The sequence below is a fragment of the Strix aluco genome, chromosome 1, assembly GCF_031877795.1.
Source record: "Strix aluco isolate bStrAlu1 chromosome 1, bStrAlu1.hap1, whole genome shotgun sequence".
In the NCBI taxonomy this organism is placed as follows: Eukaryota; Metazoa; Chordata; class Aves; order Strigiformes; family Strigidae; genus Strix; species Strix aluco.
Window position 1 is genome coordinate 56,450,550 of NC_133931.1, and position 24,537 is coordinate 56,475,086.

At 41.7% G+C, this 24,537-nt stretch overlaps 1 protein-coding gene across 5 annotated transcripts in view; it reads left to right on the forward strand.

The window, feature by feature from the left end:
• The first annotated feature begins 4,106 nt into the window (after window positions 1-4,106).
• The window catches only part of ANKRD12 (ankyrin repeat domain 12), a 68,585-nt gene continuing 48,154 nt past the window's right edge, over window positions 4,107-24,537 (forward strand). For 3 of the 5 annotated variants that reach the window (XM_074821753.1, XM_074821739.1, XM_074821772.1), the window contains exons 1-3: window positions 4,114-4,285; window positions 5,410-5,458; window positions 24,296-24,433. Coding sequence is in view for 2 of the 5 variants with exons in the window: in XM_074821739.1 (XP_074677840.1) it covers window positions 24,347-24,433 (87 nt within the window). In the remaining 3 variants the exon portion in view is untranslated. Of the gene's footprint in view, window positions 4,286-5,409; window positions 5,459-24,295; window positions 24,434-24,537 lie in introns of all 5 variants that reach the window. The other 2 variants (XR_012623002.1, XM_074821729.1) reach the window with 1 other exon arrangement.

The following is a 24,537-nucleotide window of genomic DNA, read 5'->3' on the forward strand; positions in this document are numbered from 1 at the left end:
AAAAAGAAAGCCCTAGAATGCCAGACTCCTCCCATTTGTTGCCTTGTCCCACTTTTCTCCCCTATTCACTCCATCTGTACATGAAAATCTTGATGTCTCATGGGCAGAACATGGACCACAACAGTCTCCCATTTGTTGGAGATCATGTTAACGATGTTCCACAGACAAGTATGTCAGTCATTTTGATGCAACATGTAACAGTCTGCCAATTACTTGACTAGAGAAGGGTAATTTACATTATCCTTAGTGCGTGGTACAAATCTGGTACACCACTCTTTAAAATCAAACTGAATATTGTAAGGCAGCCCTAGGATTGAAATATTTGAAGAGAAATAAGCAAATAACCATTACTCTTCTCTCTCATTTTACCCACTTCATTAATCAATTAGATGAGGATTTGTGGTCCTGGTTTCTACATCAAAAAAGTTTAGCAATTACTGTATTAAGAACACATCTTGTGTTATTTCAGGTTTTGTTGAAATCTGAATATTTCAAACTTCAAACAACTAAAAATACAGATTCTGCAGTATCTGTTACATGTTGTTTATTATATACAAAATTTTCACAGTGATAATTTACGCAAGACTGTGATGAGGACTAACAAGGTGATTATGGAAGAGTTCCAGAATAGTATAAGAATTAATATATCAATTTCTCTTTTCTGTTCTTGAATAGCTGCAGATAATGTCCTGTGCTTGCTTTTACTAGTAGCATTGAATATTTAAGGTGACAAATATTAACAGGACATAATTTCCCTTATTCTCAATCCTCAGTAGCAGAGGGTTACTAATAGTAATTCTGGGCAGCTGACACTAACCTGTCAAATAATAACAACAACAAAATAATAACAATTCTGCATTTTCAATCTACCTGTTAATAATCTACCTGGACTGTAAGAGTACTGGGTAGTGAGCTAAATGAAAAAATGAGTGCATTTCAGCAACAGTCAACACTTTCCTTGAACTGGTAACACAGCAGTAACAGAACCAATTCTGTGGTTTTGGAGGTCTTGTTTGTCTCTCTTCTTGAACAAGGGAAAAATGAAAGAATTCACAAGCTATATTAATTCTCTAAAAGTGGAAGAAAAAAAGGAAAAGAAAGCCCTTTAACTGGGGAGGAGAAAAAAGACTACCTAGAGAAGATTTTAAGAGGTAGGGTCTTGGGAAAGGAAGTAAGATTTAGAACATAGAAGCAGGACACACACAAAGAATCCACGGAACTGAGAGAGTGGGTGGTGGTTGTTCCTTTGGTAAAGATGGAAGAAATTTTGGAGTAATAGGAAACTCCACTAGATACTCAATGATGTGCTCAATGTTGGATAACAGAAAGGATTTTCCTCTGCACACCACTAGAAAAACGTTATCTGGAACCATGTTCTGTCATTCAATAGGAAGAAGCAATGAAATTCCACTGCACCTGTGCAGTGCATGAGCTGGGCTCACAGTCTGACCTGCCCCTTACCCACCAGAGGCCAGTGTGTGTGCTTTCACCAGTGTCACATTTTGCAAGTTCTTAAAGTTCTTATCTTAAATTTTTGTACAGCAGTCTGAGACTTTCAGTCATTTGATGACTAGACTGAATTCAGCAATGACACGGTTCAACCAGACACTATGCGTGTTTGTCTTAAGACCCGTAGTTCACACAGCTGCTAACAGGAGGTGTTTCAGGAGGGAGGGCAGATCAAGGGATTGTCAACAGCGCAGCTACAAAGGCATTTTGCAGCTGTGCTACATGTAGAAGCAGGGGGCTTCTGGAGACGAGGAAGAAACTAATATAGGAGTAGCAATGAGCAATTAACTGACCGATGCTTTGTTAGTCCAAACAGTTCTTATAAAAGGCCTTAAAATTTTTTAGTTACTAATAGATACTATTATCAAATCTTAACATCTGCTGCTGAAAGTGTTGCTCAGGAGACTCCTTCCCCATTCTCTCGGGTGTTGGCTGTGAACACCTACCAACACACACTGAAATCCCGGAACTGCACGTCACCTGGGCGGGCGCATGAGGACCGGAATGCTGTACCACACCGCTGCGCTACACCCAGCCTGTCATGTTCTAAAGGGTGAATCATCAGTATCATCCCTATGTAGTACTGTGAGAATAAAAGAAATATTCTGCCTTGGGAAATAGTTCCTTCTCCACTTATGCTGGCAGTCTGTAGCCTGCCTACTCTTGCCACCTTGAGTGATGGGCTCTAATCAACCTGACATGAAAGAATACGAAGTGACTGCACCTCCCTTGGTAGGTGGTCACAGGTGCTGGCATACCTGCTCCTGGTCAGCTGACAGCACTCGCCCTACACCAACAGAATCATATAAAACTGAAGCAGTTGCTTTACAACACAAATGAGCTGTACCAGCATTTATATGGTAAAATTTTGAAAGCAAGTGAGAGAAGTTTGCCTGAACATTAAGCTGTTGTGCAGCATGGGAGTATTCGCGATGTCATTCTCTACCCATGCTGGAACACGATGGGTGGAGATCGGAATATAGGGGAAGTCCACACAATTAGATGGCCTTAATCAAAGTAATCTTCTATTTCTGAAAAATTCACCTTTCTGACTTGCACAGTAAATATTAAGGAATTCTTGCTTTCTACACAGCAACAGATGAAAGTAATCCAGTAGCAGGCTGAGCATGGCAATTAAGACTACATCCAATGGAAGGGCTTTGTTCAGTTGTCTTCTCAAAATACTATGCCTGACAGCCCACCTATCCTTAGCATGTTCCAGAAACAATCTGGAGAGTATTATTCGAGAACGCATGAGTACAGAACCACATAGATTCTTTAAGTCTTACCACATAATACTGTTTTAATAAGCAGATGCAAAACCTTTCACAAGCGCAGATGAATGACCCGCTTTTAAGGCTGCAATTAGGACTAACATCAGTCTACTTCTGTAATCTCTTTTGATTCATTTACATGACATCTGGCAAGCAAGACACCCAAAAATACCGGGTTTTTTTTTGTTTTGAAACCTGGAAGGAGGCCCAAGCGTCAAACGGCAGGCTGCGCTCCTCACCCGCACCCTCTGGGATGCGACGCGCCGGGAGGGGGGTGCGGGCGGGGACTCTGCCTCCGGACGAAGCGAGGCGCGGGAGGAAGCACCGACCAAGCTACCGGAGTCATCCTCCCACAGCCTCTCTACGCAGGTGCCCTCAAGGCGAACGGGCTTCCCCCGCTCCCCGGGGGCTCTCCGGCACCGCGCCACACGCACCTGCGTCCAGGGGCTTCTCCCAAAAGCTGCGGGCCCTTTAACGGCAGCCTGCCGGTACGCACCGCTCCTCTCGGCCCCCGGGCGAGCGCGTACACCAGGCAACGGGGCGGCTCCCACCCGGCGAAGGCCGCGGCCCCCCCTCGGCCCGTTCTCCGCCGCACCCACCTCATTTGGATGCGCCGCCGCCACCGGGCCGGGCCCACCGCGCACGCGCACGGCGCCGGTTGTTAAAACTCACTGCGCCATCGCCGCCGGAAAACCCCTCCCTGGGGAGGGAGCGGCCGCAGCGGCAGCACCGGCGTGGGGCGAGGGGAGGGGGGGGGTCGCGCATCGCTGGTGGCTCTAGGTCGGCTCCCGCCCGCGGGGACTAGAAGGCTCTCGTCCCCTCGCCCCGTGATCCGGTGCGGCGTAGCCGGGCCGCCGCCATTTCCAGAAAGTTCCAGCGGCCGCGGCCGAGGAGAGCGCGGCCGCCCCGGCGCCTGCGCAGTGCTCGCGCCCTCCCGTCGCCGCCCTCTCCCCTCACGCCCCGGGCACCCTGCGAGCCCGTTACCCCCGGCCGCCTGCATGCGCGGGGCGGGGCGGGACGATGGGGCGCCCCGCCGCCCGCGCAGCAGCGAGGGGCCCGTCTGCTCGGGGACGGGCAGTGAGCGGTGCGCCGCCGGTGCCGCCGCCCCCCCCTGCCGCCGGGCGCTGTAACGTTCGCGGCGGTGCCCGCCCGCCCGCGTCCTGTGCCCTGTGTGCGGGTCACGTGGGCGGGGCGCGGCCAATGGGAGCGCCGCCGAGCTCAGCTCCAGCAGCGGCGTTGGGGAAGGGGGGTGGTGGCAGGGGGAGGGGAGCGGCAGCGGCGGCGCAGGGGGAGAGGGAGGGAGAGCGGGCGGGGGGAGGGGTGTTTTCAAACCCGACAGCCCCAGCCGCCGCGGCTGAGCCGAGCCCCTGGGCACCGCCGGTGGCGGCGGGCGGCACCCGCTCCCCTGTCGGATCCTCGCGGCCGCGCCGCCACGGAGAGAGGAAGGGGGAAGCGGCAGGAGGAGGAGGAGGACGCGTCCCGCCGCCGGCTCCCGGGAGAAGGTAAGGACCGGAGCGCACCTCCCCACCCCTTCCCGGTGCGCGGCGGGGACCCCCGGTCCCACCCGCCGCCGCGGTCCGGGTGCCGCCCTCCCCCCGCCCCGTCTCTGAACAGCGGGGCGTCCGGGGAGCCCTCACCCGCTGCGCGCCTCAGGGGGTGTAACCGCTGCCCTGCCCTCCCGGGCAGCGGGCGCCGCGCGTCCCCCGCCCAGCCCGGCGGGGCGGTGGGGCCTGTCCCCGCGCTGCCCGGCGCGGGGGCACGACGGTGGCGGGCAGTGGCGCTCCGCTGTCAGCCTGTCAGCGCCGCGGCGGGAGCCATGGCCGCCGCCGCCGCTGTCACCGTCTGGCGGCCGCGCCTCTCGCCCGCCGAGCCCAGCCCCTGCCCCGCCGTCCGGCGGGGGGCCCGCGGGCGGCAGGGGCGGGGGGGCGGCGGCGGTTCCCGCGGGAAGCAGGGCTGGAACTGTAGGGAGGGAGGCGGCGGGGGGTGCCCGGGGGGCCGGGGCGCGGGTGCGGAGCGCGGCATGGCGGTGTACACACACACACACACGCTCGCACACACACACTCATATCACACACACGCCCCGCCGCCCCGCCTCCGTTTCGGGAATTTCGGCAGCTCCCTGCAGCCCCGGGAGTTGTGCCGCCGATTCCGGCCGTGCCGCCCCGCCGAGGTGCCCGCCCTCGCCTCATCAGGCGCGGGGCGAGCGGGTCAGGCGGTTCTGGCGTCTCCCGTTAAATGCTGAAGGGTGCCCGGCTGTTTTGCAGAATAATGCGCTCAGCTGCTTGGTGTGCCAGTACAAGGCGGCCGCCGCCGCCGCTGCTGAGGTGGAGCACAGCAACTCGCACGGCACAGGTGACACCAGGCAACAAAGGAAGGACAAGAAATGAGAGAATGCCAGGCACAGTTGCACAGTTCTTCATGCTAGTTCTAGCCTGACGCTCTAGATACCAATACCGATGTTTTCTTTTTTCCTAAGCGCTGTTAAGATGATAAGAAATAGAAGTATTCTTTTTTTTTAATAAAAACTTCCAAATAAAATGGGTAGCTTAATATCAGTATTATCAGCTAGAGGTCATGTGGAAATTGCCTGGACACTGTCACTGCGTTCTGTGCCTTTCTTCTGCAGGCCATGTGATGTGGAGGAAAATCTGAATTTTGTACTTCTGAATTACAAGGTAGTTTATGGGATAAAGCAGCTCTTTAATGAAGACAAGTGAGTAAGTTGTGATGCTTGTAGGAACAAAAAGCTATCAGACCGATGTGGAACAGTCCAAATGTACTTATGTTCCAGGAAAAAACTGTTTAATCTTGGAACACTAGGAAAGGGTGAGATCATCATGTCTATAAGAAATCATTAACTTCTATTAAAATAATTCACTGTTATTGACAGATCATGATTTGGAGGTGGGGGGCACTTCTACTCTCTAGTTTTTGAAGCAGCAAGGGTTTGTGTGTTTTTCAGTATGCAAGTTGATGGCATCTTGGTTGTCCTCACATCTTAGTTACTCTAGGTGGGGACATGGTGAGCTACCCACAGGTGCTGTGCAGCTGCAAAGAGCTAAGCATCCTGTGCTTTCTTTCCTTCTTCCACTGTAATTGTCTGCTGTGGTTCTGTGGGTGACAGAACCCCAGAGTAATAGATCTTCAAAATGATGTGAGATGTCAGGGCATTTCACCTGTATTTGAAGCTTGTGCAGATGTTGGGTGTCACTCGCTTTTCTTCATTCTTTAGATGGAAACTCAGATTCTCAGCTAACCCTCTGACCTGATCAGCTGGGGACCTTAATCTCACCCTGTATGAATTCAAAAGGTTTCTGTGCAAGCTTGAGAAACTGTCTGTTCAAATAAAATTGCAGGATTTTGAGGTGTAGCAGAATAGTTCATTGGGAAGGTAATGGTAAACCCACTGACTATCTGTGTCTTCTCCCCCCCCCCCCCCCCCCCCCCCCCCCCCCCCAGTACTTCTGCGGAGTGCCAGTGTTTTTCTTGGCACCCAGAGGGCTATGGTGGCATTCTTGTGGTGTTGTCAGTTTTTAGGTTTTTGGTGTGTGGTATGTAAGTCCCTTTTCTGATTTCCTGGCTTTTCTCTAGTAATCACTGAGTGCAGACAGTTGATCAGAGAGCCTTTGGTTCTTTCACAAAGATGACAGCTCAATATTTCAGATACAAGGATTCCTGCCTTCCCATTGCCATCTCTTTTGTGTGCTCTTCTCCCACCCAGAGGATTATTCAAAATTATTTGTGAACCCTGAATACTACAGACAGCAAAGCTTAGGACAGATGTTGTGTAAGAAAGCAAGCTCTGTGCGACAAACTTAAGTTCATGTATGGTTTCTTCCAGCAGTCTTGCACAATAGGTAACTTCTTTGAGGAAAAGGTCTTTTAATAAGCAGGCTGAACGAGTGCTTGTATGAAGCTTCAATGTTTGTTTGGCATTAGTTGCAGGGGGTACTACTAATGATACCACTTACTGTAGGGTTAAAAGCATATACTGAAAATTTAATACTTGTGTTTATTAAATTAGAGGTCATCAATCAGAATCGTAAACAGCAGCTTCTTTGCACTATTAGGTGTCTGTTTAAATTGCTGTAAAATCCATAAACTGTTGCAGTTCTGACTTAAGTAGATGGAAAAGTCCTTTTAGCGGAAATACAGGCACCTAGAAATGGCTGAGATAGAACTTCTTCCTCAATATTGGTCATATGGCTATATGAAAACAAATTCTATTCGTTGAACTCATTGACTGTGTTTAGACGATTTTAGGCTGATGTAATTGTCTGGAAGATTAGCGCAGTTGGTCCTTTTCGGAACTGGAAAAAATGATTGATCAATGTAATGATTAACCTGCTACCACACTGTTAATATACACACTCAGAACCACTTACTTTTGACGGTTTTTGGATCTTATCTTATGGGGTCTAGGCGTGAATGTTTGGTGTTTCTTTTTTTCCATGTTCTATTGCACATGGAGTAGTATAAATGTTGATTGGTCATTTAGTCTCCAAATCAGACTATATTTTTTTAACTACATCATTAGACTCTACTTAGACTCTAGTGACAGATGGTATGAAATAAATATTAGCACAAACTCTGTCTTGCATTTTGTGTTATGACACTGAATAGTTTTATTAACAGAATAACAGAAGTCAGAGCCCTGCTAACATATTTGGGTTTTTTTCTTACCAGTTCATTATTATTCGAGAACCTAGAGAAGTCTTAGAAAGTTTCTCCATAAGCTTCTGGAGCCATACTCTTTATTTTAACTATGCAGTTGAGAACCTTTATTGCCACCTTGTATAAAACCTAAATATTCATTTAAAGAGAGACTTGAAGCCCTCGAGAGTATGGCTTTGCCTTGGCTTATTTTGGGTTATCTCCCTGGATCTGGCGAAGTGTCCTTGTATCTGCTGCAAATGCTTTTATCTTTACCAAGCAACAAATGAATAAACTCTCATCAGTTTCATGGCTGCTACTTGGAGTGCTCTAGGTAGTTGTAATGTCACAAGAGGATTGGTTTCACACTGGTTAATGCTAAGAAAAGCCATTAGCAATGTTAGAGACAGAATTATGAGCTATGTTAGAGGCAGAAGCAAAAGTGAAAATGCAAGATAAGGAGGAAACCTTGAGATATTTTCTTCCCTGCTGCTGTCATGTGCTTTCTACTTGCCAGTAGCCTGGTGGAGATGGAGAGTATTGGAACAACTTTCTTCCTGTCCTAGGTCTTGCACTCATGAGGCTGGAAAACATCAGAGGTAGAAAATGCTTTTTTCCCCTCTCTGAGCTTCAGAATGTATTAAATGCAGCAGAAACCAAATAACACTGTATTTTCAGGAGTATTGTTGTAGAAATCTTAGAAAGTTGTATTGCTTGATGACAGCAGAAGTGAACTTATGTAAAGACATTTCCTATGGTTTCCTTCTCTTTAAAAGCCTTTTGTATTAGTCCTACTTAATAGGTGTCTGGCTTTCCAAGCCTTTCAAGCTCTGATAGATAGCTGCCTTAGCCAGTTTGTGAAAATACCTTCCTCTTGTTTATGTTTGCTTCAAGATTGTGTGCAACAAAGAATGCTATCTGAGAGAAATCAACTTTCTGTGGTTCTCTCCACTGTTCAGCAACCTACTAATCTGGGTTCTTACTACTACTTCAATGATAAAGGGGAAAATGGAAAGTTCATTTAGTGATACTCTCTTTCTAGTGTGGGTAATGCTAATCCATTTGCCTTCTGACTTCAAGAAGGGACAGGTATCTTGACAACTGGATTACCTTTTTTAAAGAAATAAAAAATACTGTCTTTTGTCTTGAAAATAACTGATTCTTTGCTTTCCAGTCCTTTCGATTGTCCAGATGACACCGTAAAACATTAATGAAGGTTAATTGCAGTAGTCACTGTAGTTTTACAGCTCTAAATAGTTGTATTCAAACAGTATTCTCATTATTCTCTGTTATCTGTTTCCATTCCATCTGTTCCCTCACCGTGTCTTTCCCCCCAAAGAAAAATTACTTCTGAAAAAAACCAGCATGTGATGTTGTTCTTTTGTGATATGTGTTGATGGCCAAGAGGTGGCAATAAAGACTGTTGAATATTTTGCATCTCTTCACAATTTAGCCAGGATAAAAACCTCTGTTATCCAGCTGGGGACCTGTAAGTAAGAAGCTAGGTTTTTTTTCCCTGCATCTGCTCCTTTAGGTCTTGTTCAGGAAAGGTAGCATTCAAGCACACTGTTATACCCCTGCTGAATCCTGCTAAAGCTGAAGGACTGTGAGTAGGTGTTGGCAGTTCATCTGCTTTTAGCCGGTGGAGGGCCACCTCATGTTTTTAGGTTATGTTCCTTCTGGCAGTGCTGCGGATAAGTTGTGGGTTTTCTTGGGTTTAGGTTGGCAAACTATCATTAGCTTATGAAGTTTTAAATAGAAATTGCTGAGGTTCTAGTGATAAAGTATAGAGTAGAAGTCTCTTGTCTTGCAGATCTTTAGAAGGTTTAGACTAGATATTAGGAAGCATTTCTTTACAGAACGGGTTGGTAGGTGTTGGAATGGGCTGCCCAGGTCCCCATCCCTGGAGATGTTTAAGAATTGGATTCACATAGCACTTAGGGATATGGTGTAGTTAGGAACTGTCAGTGTGAGGTTAATGGTTAGACTAGGTGATCTTCAAGGTCTTTTCCAACCTAGATGATTCTGTGAAGGTTTCCAGAGGGAATGTAGATTTCTGTAGAAGGAATTTAAACTTAACTGGCAGTAGGCTTGCTCATTTTAAGCTTGGCAAAGTACTGATAGAAGGGCTGTTAAGTGTTTCTTTAGTAGGCACAGTGCTACTGGAATAGTCTGTCTTAGTTGACAAAGATCTACTTAGCTACATCTTTAAGGAATAACCAATAGATCAAAATTGAAGTTTACAACTCCACTTCTCCATTTAGCTTAAAGGGAGTATCATATTATGCTAAACATCTGCGCAGGTGCTTCCTTTGAACATGTAGCTCATCCTAAAAAAGACTCAAGAGGAAGCACCTGTGAGCACACAAGTTTTTAGACTTGTAGATTAAAAGGAAGGACTAATGGATCTTGCAATAAGTGTCTTTGGCTCCTAAGAGCCAGAGTTCTTGGGCAAGCATGACTCTTCCATACACACCCCCCTCCCCACCCCCCCGCCCCGAATAGGCTTCCTCTTTATAGGATCAAGAATCTCCTTTGTTTTGAGAGGCTATTCAGAATAAAGGGAGATCCCTTCAGGCACTCTGGAAGCTTGTGTATGCCTGATTCTCAGAGTAAAGAGGTGAGTTTGTTTTTCCATGTAAATGTTTATTTTGACAGCTAGGTATGTCCGTCAATAGGAATATGACGTTTGTATTCTATGCAGCTGTCTTAATGATACACTTTAACTTGAGTATGACATCAGTACTCACAAGTTACGCAGGTTCTTCTAGCCACCTGTGTAACTTTGTTGGAATAAATGCTGTCCTGACTTCATAGCATAAGTTGCTGTAGAATATAGAAGACTTAAACCTTTTCATATGCTGAACATACCAGCAGGAGGAGAGAACTGCCAGTAGACATGCTGCCACTGAGGTAAAGAACATCTGCCTTTCTAATTCATGGAACAGAATCATAGACTAGTTGAGATCAGAAGGCAACTTTGGAGGTCATCTAGTCCACCCCCTGCTCAGAGCAGGGTCAGCTCTTAGAGCAGATTGCTTATAGTCACAGTCAGTTGAATCTGGAATTCACTCCAGTGGTGTGAGTAAAATTTTGTTAAGTGAACTTAATTTTTTTAGTCTATTGGGATTCCTTGCTGAATCTGTTGTGGAAGGCTTGATAAATTGTAAAACTGTGAAACTTTTCTTCTTTCAAAAGTGGAATAGAAGTTTTTTCCAAATGATGTAGATAATGTGCTTTCCTGACCAATTTCATTTTTAATAGTCAAAGGATGTATTCTTCTTGTACTGCCTGTGTGTGGTAGTCTTGTAAAGCTGTGGCACATTCTACTAAGTTCTGCTATAGAGATTCTTCATGAAGTTTTTGGTGTTTTTAAATTGAAATGACTAATTAGCTGGTTGCATAAATAAGACGTCTTTGCACTTCATTTTGCTTACTAAAAATGTAGTTTCTGATTTTTTTTTTAAGAAAGAAAAGACAAATAGATGTATGTCGTCTTTACATGGTTTGTACTAGAACTTGCTTGAAGAAAGTCTCTTCCAGTGACTGCAACGCAGAGTAAGCTTGTGAGTGAGAAACTGAAACGACCTTATTTTCAACTGCCGAAGGAGAAATAGGAAAAGTAGCTAAAGCATAAATATTAATAAGAGCATTTCTTCAGAAATTATCATTTGAATACTGATAACATCTGAAAAGAAACTTTTTGATCTTTCAGAATTCCTTTCAAGGAGAAAAACAATTGATTCAAGGAGTTGTATGTGTACCATCATCATTCTGTTTGTTTCTTTGCTTCCTTGAACAGCCAGCCATATGTAAAAACAATAATGGTAATGTCTTCCATGAAAAGACACAGGGTTAATGTGAGAGTAGAGAAGTGCACTTGAGAATAAGACAATACTAACACATCCTTCAGCTTCATCTTGAATTCTGGCACCAATTGCAGTTCCTTACTGGCCCACGTGGAGGAATGCTGTAGGCATAGTATGTGTGGTTCAGAAGTAAAGATGCCCCTTGTCACTGTGTGGGAGCTATTCCTGCCACACTGAAATGGCAGTCAGAGTCTGACTTGTGGGAGACAGGTTTATCACCAGTTTGGGGAGAGGCAGTGCTTTTTTTTCTTGTTTGTTCAGGTTTGTCGCTAATGCCCTATTCTTAAACCTTCATTTCTTACATCTTGTCGTCCCCCCCCCCCCAATTTGGGGCAGGGAATCTGTACCTATACACATAAAAAGAAGCTTCAGCACAAGTCTCTCAGAATCAGGGAGGGTTTTCTGCTTTTAAATAATTCCTAACCATTCTCTGATAAAAATGTCGCCTGGTCTATGTTATGCAAGTTCCACAGACTTTCAGCTTTGGTAATTTAAGATGTTTAATTTAAAATTAGCTTTGTCATAAAATACTAGTTTAAATGCTATGAATGTAGCACTTTTGAGTTTTAATAGGAAAATATATGAGAAAATAGTGGTGATAGAATGACCTGCCTTTTTTGCAAGATAATGCTGGCTTATTGATAAAGGTTCTGCCATTTTTGTACAATCTGGGATGCCATTGTGATATCAAATGTCCCACTCTTTTATGTTTTTCTAGAAAAACTAGCATTTTTCCAATCGTGTTGTGAAAATTATTAGTTACTTAAGGCTATAGTTTTGCAAGTTCATTTGTAATATGTATGCAATCCACGTGCTTCACTATTAAGCAAGCCCACAGCCCTTCAAAGACTTCTCTGAAATAATGGATTAATTCTGTAATCTTAAACTGGTAGGACTTCTGTTCTGAAAGTTTATAATGAATAGAAATATCTCTGAGGTGTAAATCAAGAGAGTACCTATTGTAAAGACAGTTCTTTGGCCCTGTGTATTTCTTCTGGTAAGCAACTAACATAGTTTCACAAATCTGAAATCCTAATTCTGTTCAAAAATAAAAGTGAAGAAATTGTAGTATTTGATCTTATTTTTTGTTCCTTCAGGGACCTTCTCATTCAATGCTTCCCTGTTTTAGCTGTCTGTTTATATAAATCTTTTGGGATCCCTGTTGCAAAGCTCCATCTTTCCCAGTCACCTGTTTTCAGGGTTGTGCCACACTATCAGTTTAGGCCATGTTTGTCACCATTGTTTTTCACCCTAAACAACATTACGTAATCAAATTAATTCCCATAGCAGCATTTTTTTTTTTTTTAAAGTCGGGAAGGAGTTCAGTGTCCTAGGAGATGTTCAAGAGTCAACTGGGAAAGAATTCATCCCCTCCCTACTTTTTTTGTTTCATACCTTTTCTCAGCACCTTATGGGGTTTTTGGAGGCGGTCTCTTGATGCAGACAGGTTTCCCCTGGTTTTGGGTCCATGAATCTAATGGATTCTTTGAGTGTCCTGTGCTTTGAAAATGACACCTTTTTGGATACTTGGACTTTAATATTTAGTATACTATGGTGAGGTGGTAAAGTGCTCAGTTATCTATATGGAAGAACATGAAAGGTCATATATAGATAGCTGGGATCCTTTTGTTTCTTTTCTTCTGTCATGTTGTGTTAGTAATTTGTATCTCTTACCTGCCAAGCAAGACTGGATGGTTTGGCAAACCATCTACAAGGATATTTTGTCAAAATGGTAGTTTTTATGATTTTTTTCAGTGCCTCGGCAAGACATAAACAGCGATTAATTCCATACGAGTTTAGAAGTCTGATACCAAAAACTGCTTTAATTTTTTCATAATCTTGATGTGTGGAATGACATTTGCGGTGGAAGGATCTCAGAATCTATTTGAGACTGGAAACTTTAGAGAAAGTAAAGGAAGGAAATGGGAGTGTGTCACAAAAGAAGTGAAATGAGTGCTTCTTGTCCGTATTTACACGCCTTCTTGCTGTATACTACAGTGTCACTAACCTTTATGTTCTGCTGTGTCAGAAATGCTGTCTGCTGTATATTAGAGTAGCACTGCTCATTTGCCTTTCTTCGGGTAGCAGAATGGGATCACGAGTTGGTGGCTTTTTGGGTGGGACAACACTTTAAATAATGAACTGGATGGATCTCTGGCGATAAATCACAATTGTGCAGGCCAGGACACTGCTCCAAGAGTAGTCCTATTGCAGAAGTTCACATAAGTTCTCTAATTTAGGAAGAGGTTGCAGGAAGAGAAAAGAGGGTCTCATTGTTGAAGTACTGACCCTGAAAATTACCAATTTTCAGCTGGTTCTGGAATTTGTGTATGATACTTAGTATCCACACTTGTGGATAACTGCTTTGAGTCTGTTTTACCTGTTTCCTTCAGCAGTGGTAGGGAAGAGGAGTTGCTTGCAGAAGTTGAAACTGAAGTCACTAATATCTGTGGTCTAGCAAAGTACTATCTAATGTGAAATAGTGTGAAAACTAAAGTCTGTAATGTGTTATGGGTGTGGCAAATAGGTCAAACTCCTGACTTCATTATTTCTGTGAACTGAAGTTGCCATCTGCAAAATGAAGGAAGTAATGCATTCTCATCTTCCAGCAATATTGTGAAAATAAATTAATGTCTGTGAAGGGAGGGGGAGCGGGAGCCTAACCCTTATTAATTTCCAATTTTGATTTATAGATAGTAAGTTCTGTGGTGTTGTCCAGAATAAGTACTCTTTTTTTATTTATGATGATTTTCAAAATTTTATAAAAAAAAAAAAAAGGTGTTATAGACATTTCCTTCTCATTAAGAAGATAGAAATCAAGGCAAGCTGAAATAGCAGGGAATCTTGGTATGAGTGACAAACAGATTCTCTGGAAGCAAGTGAAGCCACTTGCTGTGTGTGTTTCTGGTCAGTGGTTCCTTGGAACTTCACCAGGTTGTCAAAAAATGTTCACACAGCAGCAGAAGCAAGTTTCTTCAATTGCTATGGGAATTTTCCTTTGCCAGTAGTAAGAATGATCACAGAAAGTTGAAGTCTACTTTTTGCCTTGAGTGCTACCTAAGCAGAAGCATTAAGGACTAAACTAGCTTAAAAGGAATCTTCAGCAAATGAATATATTGCTTGATCATGTCCAAGGAAGTACAAATAAAATCAAGAGTTGTAAGATACCCTAAAAATCTGATTGTTTTGTCTTGTTTTGTTTTTACTTTCAGAAACAAATCAGTGCCAATGTCTTGGTTTCATTTTGACAGGTAGATTTTGAAGTTTTAATTAAAAGTGTGTGAGGCGAGAGATGTCCACCACTACTCCAGTAAGAGTTTCAGTCCTTACTTGGTTGACATTTATTGTAAGTGTAGTTGCAAGAAAACATTACAGAAGGAAGTGCAGGTGTATTTCTAATGATGAGCTGTGATGTGAGAGGAGCTATCCCTTGCTTGGATACAGCTGTTACTGAAGCATGATCTCCCTATAATTTATAAACCAGTATTACCTTTAAAATTCAAATCAATCCATGCAACAAATCTCAAAGGCATATTGGGGTGTGGTGTTTTCGATCAGTGAATAAGATTTTGTAAATTAAATTTTGGGCCATTTTTTTCTTATTCCACAGTAAAACACCGCTGCATGATTTGTAGGTGCCTACAGTTAGTCAAGAATAGGAAGATTTGTATTTTCCATGGTTTCTTTTGCCATAATTTTCATGCTCAAGAAACAAACTCAACCTGGTCTATGTAAGGTACAGCTGAAAACGTCTGACTGACTAGATAACTGAAGGACTTAGATGACCTCCAGGTGTCCCTTGACCTCAACTATTCTTTAACTCAATGAGCAATGAAGTTCTTGTGTTCTTTGGTAAGCATGTGTTTAGTTTAAAAAAAAAAAAAAAAAAAAAGCCTTACTAAAACTCAGTCAGAAAACTACAGATTCAGTCATGCTCTTTGATAGAGTGTGTTTGTTTGAAAGAGGCTGACAAGTCAAGGTGCTACTAGTAGCACAGAAAATAAATTGAAGAGTATTGTGAAATCTGTGGAACCTGACACTTGAAACCAAGCACAGGTAAACTCAGGCTCTTGGAGGTGCTCTGGGTAGGAGCCCAAGGTCCTATGTAGGCAAGTGCAGCAAAACCCCTGCAAAGAGTCTTGTTTGTTTTCTGCATAGGAAAGAGTTGTATGTCCTCTCATTTTTTGCTCTTCCTAGTAGAAATTCCTAGACTATGAGATACATTCTTTATTTTGGTAGGAAGTAGTGGTGAGTTCCAGCTGAAGTATTGGAAAATCTTTCTTGCTGCCTGAGTGTCAGCTGTTTTTTAGGGACTTCATCCTAGCTCTGTGTACTGTAGTCTGGCATGCAATGAGTAGGTACTTCAGAGTGTATTAAAAGCTGTTCTGGAGATTGAGTAGTCACTGCCCAGTCCTGTTTCACTCTTCAAAGACACTTTTATAAAATGGGGTTCAAATATTTTATTGTTCTTATTACAGAAAGATTTGTGCGATCCTTATATGTTTGGATCTCAAGTATCTAAACATTTCAAATTAAAATGTAGAAATACTGTCTGATAGGACAGTGAGTCTAGTAATCCATTCCATATATTAACTAGGATCTGAGGAGTCTCTGAAATACAGGTATCCAAGTTGTCTCACAGCATATATTTCTGAAAAGTGTATTTATGTTAGACTGGTGTTTTGTTTCCTTTGATTTTTAGTGTATCTAAAATCTGGTAGGGAGAATAGCTGCAGGGGGGAGGGGTAAGGCACTGAGGTTGCACAATAGGTATATCAAAGAAAGGAGCAGAAGTGATCTCAGTGTTGCATGTTCTAGCCACAAAGTCATCTCAAGTGTTGTGTAAATCTTAAAGGAAAATTGTAATAAAAAAGAATTCCTCACTTCTGGACCAAAAGTGGTTTGTCATATTTTATCATCAAATGCTGCAAAATCTGCCAAATTTGTGACTCATGTCCATGCTGGGTACTGCATTTGCACTTAATACCGCAACAGACTGTTGCCTTAGGCACCGTTAGTTTGAGGCTGTATTGGAGCTTAGTTCTTTCATCATAACTCTTGACACTGAAATCTGCATGGACTGCACTGTTGCAATCATGTGTGAAAAGAGCTTGTGAATATTTTCCAAATAAAAATGTTCTTGTCACCTTTCATCTATAAAAACCACTGCATGTATCATTCAGGCACTGTTCTCTCCAACATACTAAATTGGTGTGCTACCTAAAGCCAGTAGTATTTAGTAATTTGTTTGCTGGTTACTGCTAGAGAACTGAATTGCACGTACAGTGAGACACCATGGAGTGCAGGGCAAAAAGTGCCTGGTAAATTGGTCTGTTCATTGTATTTGATGGTATTTTAGAGCACACCACATACAGGAAGTGGTGATGGTAAAAATTTAGTCTTAAATAGTATAGCATACACAAATAGCCTCTTATTTCATCTTTTCTTATGCAAAATGTGTTTTCCTTTAAGCTTGTAAAAGACAATATGCTTCTAGCCTGCAGCAGGAGGCGGGCTTGCCAGTAGGGATGTACTGCAGTGTATGTTTAGTCCATTATAGCTGCATATGTGTAATGCTTTTGGAAAAAACGTTTTAGTATATATATCTTGTACCTACACAACTTTGACTTTAGCACCCTGGGAGTTAAGTTCTTTGGTAATCCTACTTAGCAGTAACATGAATGCTGGCCTCCAGTAGCAAGCCTGGGTTGCTAAATGACTGGGAGGAAATCTTTTTTTGGGATCCATGTAACACTGTTTTCATAGGACTCTGCGCAAGAAACCTAAAACTATTTTTGCTCAAATGAAGCTTTTAATAGCCCTTTCATTGTCCTTATTGTAAAGATAAAATGAACTGCTGCAATAATTATGGAATAGCTGTGTTTATATAGTCCTCTGCAATGAAGACCTTGGTACAAAGACTAATATTTTTGTGGCTGCAGTCACACTGAAATTTTGAAGTTTCAGAACAGTATTTTGTATAATGTTCTAATGAGATTTTTAAATGCATGCTGTGGGCAGTGTCCCATCCTTTATCATCACTTTGACATTCTCATGAGACATCAACAGTGATTAAGACTTTGTTTCTACACGTATGTCTGTCCAAGGAGGTAATGGAAAACTGACTGCAGTAGTAAGCTTGTCATTCTTCATTAAAACTAAAAGGAGATGGAACACTTGTGCTTTTTTACAGGGCCACAGGAATGGCAGGACTGAAGAATTTTGGTTTGTGTTCCATGTTCTGGGAAAAAAATTCCTGTGTGTTGATCATGGAGTCTCCTGTGCTTTCCTCCCAAGGCACAATCCCTTCCTGTTTTCTCAAGTTTTTCTTTCTGTTGCTTTCTCATCACAGTTACATCCTCTCATTTAACTAATCTGAAGCTTTACTCTTCACAGCATACTTGTGTGTGGGAAATACCAGGTAAAAATATAGATGTTCTTTTCATACATGTGGTGGTTAAATTTCCAAGCCAGAAAAGCCCAACTCTGTGCTACTCGACTTTACTACCCTTCTACTGTGTATTGTACCTGAATGGCCTCTTTCCCCACAGTCCCAAATTCTTGTTCTTGTGCCTCTTAGCATGTCCCCAGCCCTCTAACCAAAATATCCCAAATAATTTCTCATTCCATCTCGAGCCTTTTTTTTTTTTTTACTGGACACTGTAGGTGAGAAGGTAGATGCTGATCTGATAGCACATGTATTGTGGTCTGACCAGGAGCTGTTTCATTGTGTAGCTGTAGGTTATGGTTGAGTAACTATCTGTATAGAAGCACTGAGTTCTGTAAGAAAAAAAAAATAAATCGACAATGCTGCTAGATCTCCCATCACAATGTTTCATTTAGCACTAGTAATGCTGGAATTTGTTAACCTCTCTTTTGGGAAGACACTTCTCTGAGTTGTTTGCTGAAGGATGCTTTTATTGTGAAATAAAACACTGAAGTAATTTGCACTTTCCTGATAAGAAAAAAAGAACCCAAAGAGTGTTAAACTTAGTTAAATAAAGATCTTTTTGTTAGTATCTCTTTGCTTAAACTCTGCTCCTTACAGTATTTAAAAAGCCCAGTTTTCTGTAGGTGTTGGTCCTTTGTACTATACCCATTCCCCTTCTCCCAGTGCATTAACCTCAGCTGCCTTTGACACTCCCACCAGAATACAGATAACATTTGGCGTGGCTAGGCGGGAGCTACCTACATACTTCTTAATTAGCCAGTATGTACATACGGGTTGGCCAGCTGGCTTTCTCTGAACAGAATATGTAATGCTGGCTTTTGCCTGCCTTTCCCGCAGTTCAGCTGTTCTTAGATGTCTCTCTCTTATATTCATCCACCAACTTTTTTTTCCTGTCTGTAATAGACTCTTAATAGCTTTGAGATTTAGATCATACCAGCCATTTCTAAATACACTTGGAAGAGGCAAAGTCTTGGGGAGGGAGGAGATTGCTAAGAGGAAATCTATGTCTGTGTCTTAGTTTCAATTGGGAATACATCTTTAGAGTGACTATCCTTATATTTCCTCACTGTAGTTTAGTTTGCTCTATGCAGTGGCTTCAGAGCTTGATTCCTTCTGTTTCAGGCTGAGAGATGTGTTCAGGAATGTGCTGAATGTGCTCCAACCTTTAGTGTGTGTTTAGTACATGGACTGCGCTAGAACTAGTCCAGAGCAAAACTGCCAAATGTGCCTAGTGTAAATCTGAATTTTTGTTACCAGCTGTTCTACTCTACAGATCCATTCTTGATAATTCTGTACTTCTTGCTAATGTAAATCTAGCCTTAGCTGTCATTTTCATAAGTTTAATTTTAGCAAAACATTCTGAAGCACTCCTGTCAAATATTTATAGCAGAAATTTTGTACAGTTGATTCACTGTTTCCCAGTCTGGAGTAATTCCCTATTGGAAGAGAGGGATATTTTTCTTCACTTTTTTTTTCCTCTGCAGATGAAATAAGGTATGGGAAATAGAGAAGAACAGAGGTAGTTTAGAAGATTGCCTTATGCTAGTTCCCCTGCTTTTTAAATGCAAATACATTCTAGAGCTCAAGGATAAATGCACTGTCTTGGAAATTAACCTATCTACTACTAATATTCTCATAGAAGTTCAGTCTTGTGACCCACTGATTTGCTATAATAGCAGTCAACTAACCTTTAAGATAACTGTACAACAGGGCTACCAAAGAAAGCCTTCCTTAAGCATAATGTAACTTTTTGCTGTATGTGTTATGGGAAAGACATGCAGGAATAGGAAGGTAAGCATGCGCTGTAAATCAGAAAGGAAACAAGCAGTTCTTTGAGCACCAGAAATAGTGATGCTTAATTTCTTACAGATTTATGTCTTATGCTGGTACCGTGCAGGTCTCAACTGCAACTTGTCCCTGTGACTAGGGGAAAAGAAGTGATTTATAAAGGCCGTCTCGTGGAGTTGGAGATACAGCATGAAGTTTATACTGAAACTTTCCCTTGAGGAAAACACTGACATTATTATTATTTATTTTTGTTACCCATCAGCCACCTTTTTCTATAGAATCTGTGAGTGCTTCATGTATTTGAAAACTTTTCTCTGCTGTCAGATTTAAAGAAAATCCATATACAGGCTTGAAAGTCATTGGTGGCTCATACATATGCATGTAACACAGACATGTGGGCCTCAGTTTCTCAGGAGACTTGGCTGTAAGAAAAAACTCAAAAAGAGTTTGAACGACAGTGGCAGCGGCGCTGTTGGAGTATGGCATGAATTCTTTTTACATAAGTGTGCCCTTTCATTAGTGCTAGATGTAAGCTTATACAAATTCCTACAGTTACTTGTTGGTAGTAGAGATTTATTATATGCCTAATTTTCTGTAGCTAGTTAGATCTGAAATTCTGGTGGTTGGTGGGGGTTTTTGTTTGGTTTTTGGGGTGGGTTTTTAATGAAATAATCCTAGCTTTTTATATCACTGCCTGCAGATCTGTCAAAATGCCTACCTTTGTTACTTTAAGGAGAAAGAATTTTTTTTTGGTGAAAAATGATTGAGAAAAGTTTAAGAGTATTTCACATAATAGGACATTGATAAGTGATGTTAAATGTGCAAGAAAGACATCCAAACAAAATCAGAATATCTGATTTTTTTTTTTTACATGCAGAGAAGCTTCTTTAGTAGGAAGCAGATTCTATGTTTTATTGAAAAGCATGAAATAGATCAGTTTGTTAGAGAAAAAGCACAGCTGTGCCTGTTTGTCAGATGAAAAGTGATGGCACTGCCTGTTGTGACAGAGGAGAATAATTTGAGTGTAAAGAGTTTAACTTTTAATTTAGGGTTCTGGTGATTTGAAATATGCCATCAAGACTGCCTAATAAACCAGTAATTGCATTAAGAAACAGCCCGAAGGAAACTCCAAGCAGACAGATCTAGGTTTCCCTGGAAGAACCTGCTAATGTTCTACATTTTCACTTTGAATGCAGATCTTTGTTGACTGTGTTCAGAACATGAGTTGAAATGGTACTGAACTGCAGGCAAATGGAAATAAAATGTCAGTAAAATCACCTCTTCAGGTCAAAGTTTTATTGTAATGTATACTATGTGATCATGGATTGAATAGTTTGTTTACACTTCTGGACCATGATGATATCTTACGAAATAAAAAAATCTGCCCTTTGTGAAAAGCGAGGTTTTTTTCCCCTCAAATATTTGAAGCATTTATGTCTGTTTAAAAGGTATTTCACACAGGGATTGTGAAATGGCAACCTGGTACATAAACACTTAATGGAAATACTGCCATGTGTCAGTGTGATAGTTGGCATGGTTCTGCTTTAATAATCCGGTATGTGATATTTGGTTTTAGTGAACTTCCAAACCACTTTTCTCTTCAAAACATAATTGGCTTGAGGTCAAGAATTGAATGAATTCACATTTTATTTTGATCATGTGGTGAAGAAAATTTGTACATCCTATGCTTTCTGTTTTCATTTACTTGTGTATTATTTGTGCTAACTGTACTATTTAAAAATACCTTTAAATTTATTTTGAAAGTGTTTTCATCATCCTCTTGTCTACCACTTTTAAAAATAAACTATTTCTGTTCAGTAAGACTTGAAAGGACATGCAGGGACGCTGGGCCTTTTGTGAAGGAGGAAATCTTGTTCAGTTAATGTGGCTTAGCCCTTTCTGGTTAGGCAAGTAAGAGGAATGGAGCTAAGCTTAAGCTAATAAATTTTACTAAGCTCATGAAGGTGGGCTCCTTACTGGCAGTACCAGAAGGGTATAGGGAATGGCATACCAAACCAGGAAAGAAGAGAAGCAAATTAGGAATGGAGGTGGTTTCAGTGAGTCAAGTAGCAGAAAAAAGGAAGGAAAGAAAACAGCAGCATATGCAATGAGAAATATTTTGATTAAAATAATAAAGAAACTTTCACACATTGATCTGTTTTAAAGTAGTTGTAATCATGATGATATATACAATGGGAATTGTTGCAAATGAAACTTAAAGAGAGGGTTTGATAAGCTAACTGAGCAAAAAGCAGGTTTCCGACTTGTGTTTTCTTTTTAAACCCATGAAAACAGAGATATTTGCTGGTAGGTAATACTCTGTGTACGGTGTAATCAGCACAGTAGTTGTTGTCTTTGAAGATACTAACTCATTGCTTCTTTTAGGATTAAGAAATGTTTTTGTAACTACAGGAAAGTCATTCTAGAGTACTCTCCATTGTACCAACCCCCCTTTTTTTTTTATTCCTGCAACTGTTATGAAAAGCAAATAAAAAGAAAAGGCAAATAACTGTGTGCTTTGTCCATTAAAAATGAACAATTACTCTCCATAAATCCTATTGACAGTACATAAACGAAGGGGATACACTAATGTTTCTTTTGTCTTGGGTAAGAGTGGAACAGTAGGAATTTCACAATATTGTATCTTGTATCGTAGTGGAGACAAGATTCAGGTTATTGTATGTGGGACAGTTTCTAATTAAGTTCTTCCTGTTTTTCTTAAGCTTGTGGTTAAAGTGTAAAAAAAAAAAAAAAAAAAAAAAAAAACCCAAACCAAACACAACAACAAAAACTCAGGTGTGGGCAAAAGGGAGGAAAAGAGCAGGCCTTAGTGCAGTATTTCCAAATTTGCTGACTTTAGGATTAAGTATTTTGAACTTTCCTTCCCCTCTTCTTCTTCCCCTCCTGTTCTGGAAGAATAAGAAAGATTTTGGTTTTGGTTTTGTTCTTGGGGGTTTTTTTGTTGTATACAATGGTATTAATCTTAGCTAAGTATTCTGTAAAGGAGTTTCTTATAGTTTAGGTCTTGTGGGGAATGGATGGGGTGGGCTGGTGTGTAAAAATTTTTCTGAATATTAAAATTTTGTGTGTCAGGTCTGATGTGCTAAACAATTTTCTCTAATCCATCTGCCAAAGAGAAAATACTAGTCTCTGTTGTCAGTTGGCCAAAATACTGGCCCTGGTCCTATAACAGCAACAAATTCGCTATGTGATGATCCCAAAATCTTAACTGTAAAGCAACAGTAGAAATGCCTTACCTGAAATGATGTCTAGCTGGGACCTAAAATTACTATGTGATTCAGTAAGACTGTTGTCATGGTTTAGGCCTAGCCAGCAGCTAAGCCCTACACAGCTGTTTACTCGCTGTCCCCCTAGTGAGATGGGGGAGAGAATCAGAAGGGTAAAAGTGAGAAAACTTGTGGGCTGAGATAAAGACAGTTTAATAGGTAAAGCAAAAGCCATGCATGCAAGCAAAGCAAACCAAGGAATTCATTCACTGCTTCCCATCACAGGCAGGTGTTCAGCCATCTCCGGGAAAGCAGGGCTCCATCATGCAAAACGGTGACTTGGGAAGACAAACGCCATCACTCTAAACATCCCCCCTTCCTCCTTCTTCCCCCAGCTTTATATGCTGAGCATGATGTCATATGGTATGGAATATCCCTTTGGTCAGTTGGGGTCGGCTGTCCTGGCTGTGTCCCCTCGCAACTTCTTGTGCACCCCCGGCCTACTTGCATGTGGGGTAGGGAGCAGAAGAGGCCTTGACTCTGCATAAGCACTGGTCAGCAGTAACTAAAACATTCCTGTGTTATCCACACTGTTCTCAGCATAAATTAAAACATAGTCCCATACTAGCTCCATTCTTACTATGAAGAAAATTAACTCTATCCCAGCTAAAACCAGCATAATTGTGATCACATAAATATTTGCAACACAATACATCAGTTCAAAAAGACCCATAAAACTTCACCAGCTTTAAAGTGATGTCAAATGCAGTTTTACTTTTCACATGACCTTTCTTCTCAGGCACTCTTAGAAGAAGAGTGACTCTTGATTGTGTGGAAGAGGCAAGTCAGACCTCTTCCATTACGTGAATCTGTAATGACACTTGGTATACTCTGTAGATGAAACACCGCAGAGCTCTTAGAGGTTTATATACATATATATAGTGATGGCTTATGTAATTAATTTGCTAGACAGTGAAAACTAAGGTTTCTGGTTCCACGTCTAAGCTTTAGAAGATTTTTCTTTAACATGTCTCTCTTGTTCCAGCAGAAAGCGTAGCAAATAGCCAAGATTTGACCATCTTTCCATAGTATTCTGGGTAGACAATATTTCAGTTTCCTAGGCTAGAAAGCTTAATTTCTCTTAAGGGCATTGCTAGAAATGATCTTGTGCATCTTCCTAGTCTTATCACTCATAAAATGAAGTGAGATGTTGAACTAATGAGGCATCAAATACCTGAAAGTGTTAAGTCTGCCAAAGAGGTAAGTTAAAGGGATGAGGCAGTTCAGCAACTGACTTGGTGATTTTCTGATTACGCTGTCCCCAGTAGTAGCCATGTTAGACCTTTTGGGTTTTCACCCCAAGGTTTGAGCTGCAGATGAGTGGGATGCTTGAAGTCAGGTGTCATGTTAGTCATCTTTCTTGGGGTACTATTCAGCTCTGCTACCATCTGCAGTAACATTTGTCCTGAAATGACACTGCAGTGTGTATATTTATATAATGTTGTTTGTCTGTTTGTTTTTCAGACACACGATGAACCCACTGATACAAGATACAGCTAGCTAAACAGCTATAAAATGCCCAAATTTGGGTCTACAAAAACAGTTCAAGTTGAAAATTCCGATAGTGATAGCACCATGGTGGAAAAACCAACTGCAAGAAAGGTAACAAAATTATATTCACATCCATTTAATTTCAGTGAAATGAAGAGCATGTGTTCTATCACGATTTTGTTGCTGTAACAGGAAGACATATCTATGAATCTCTA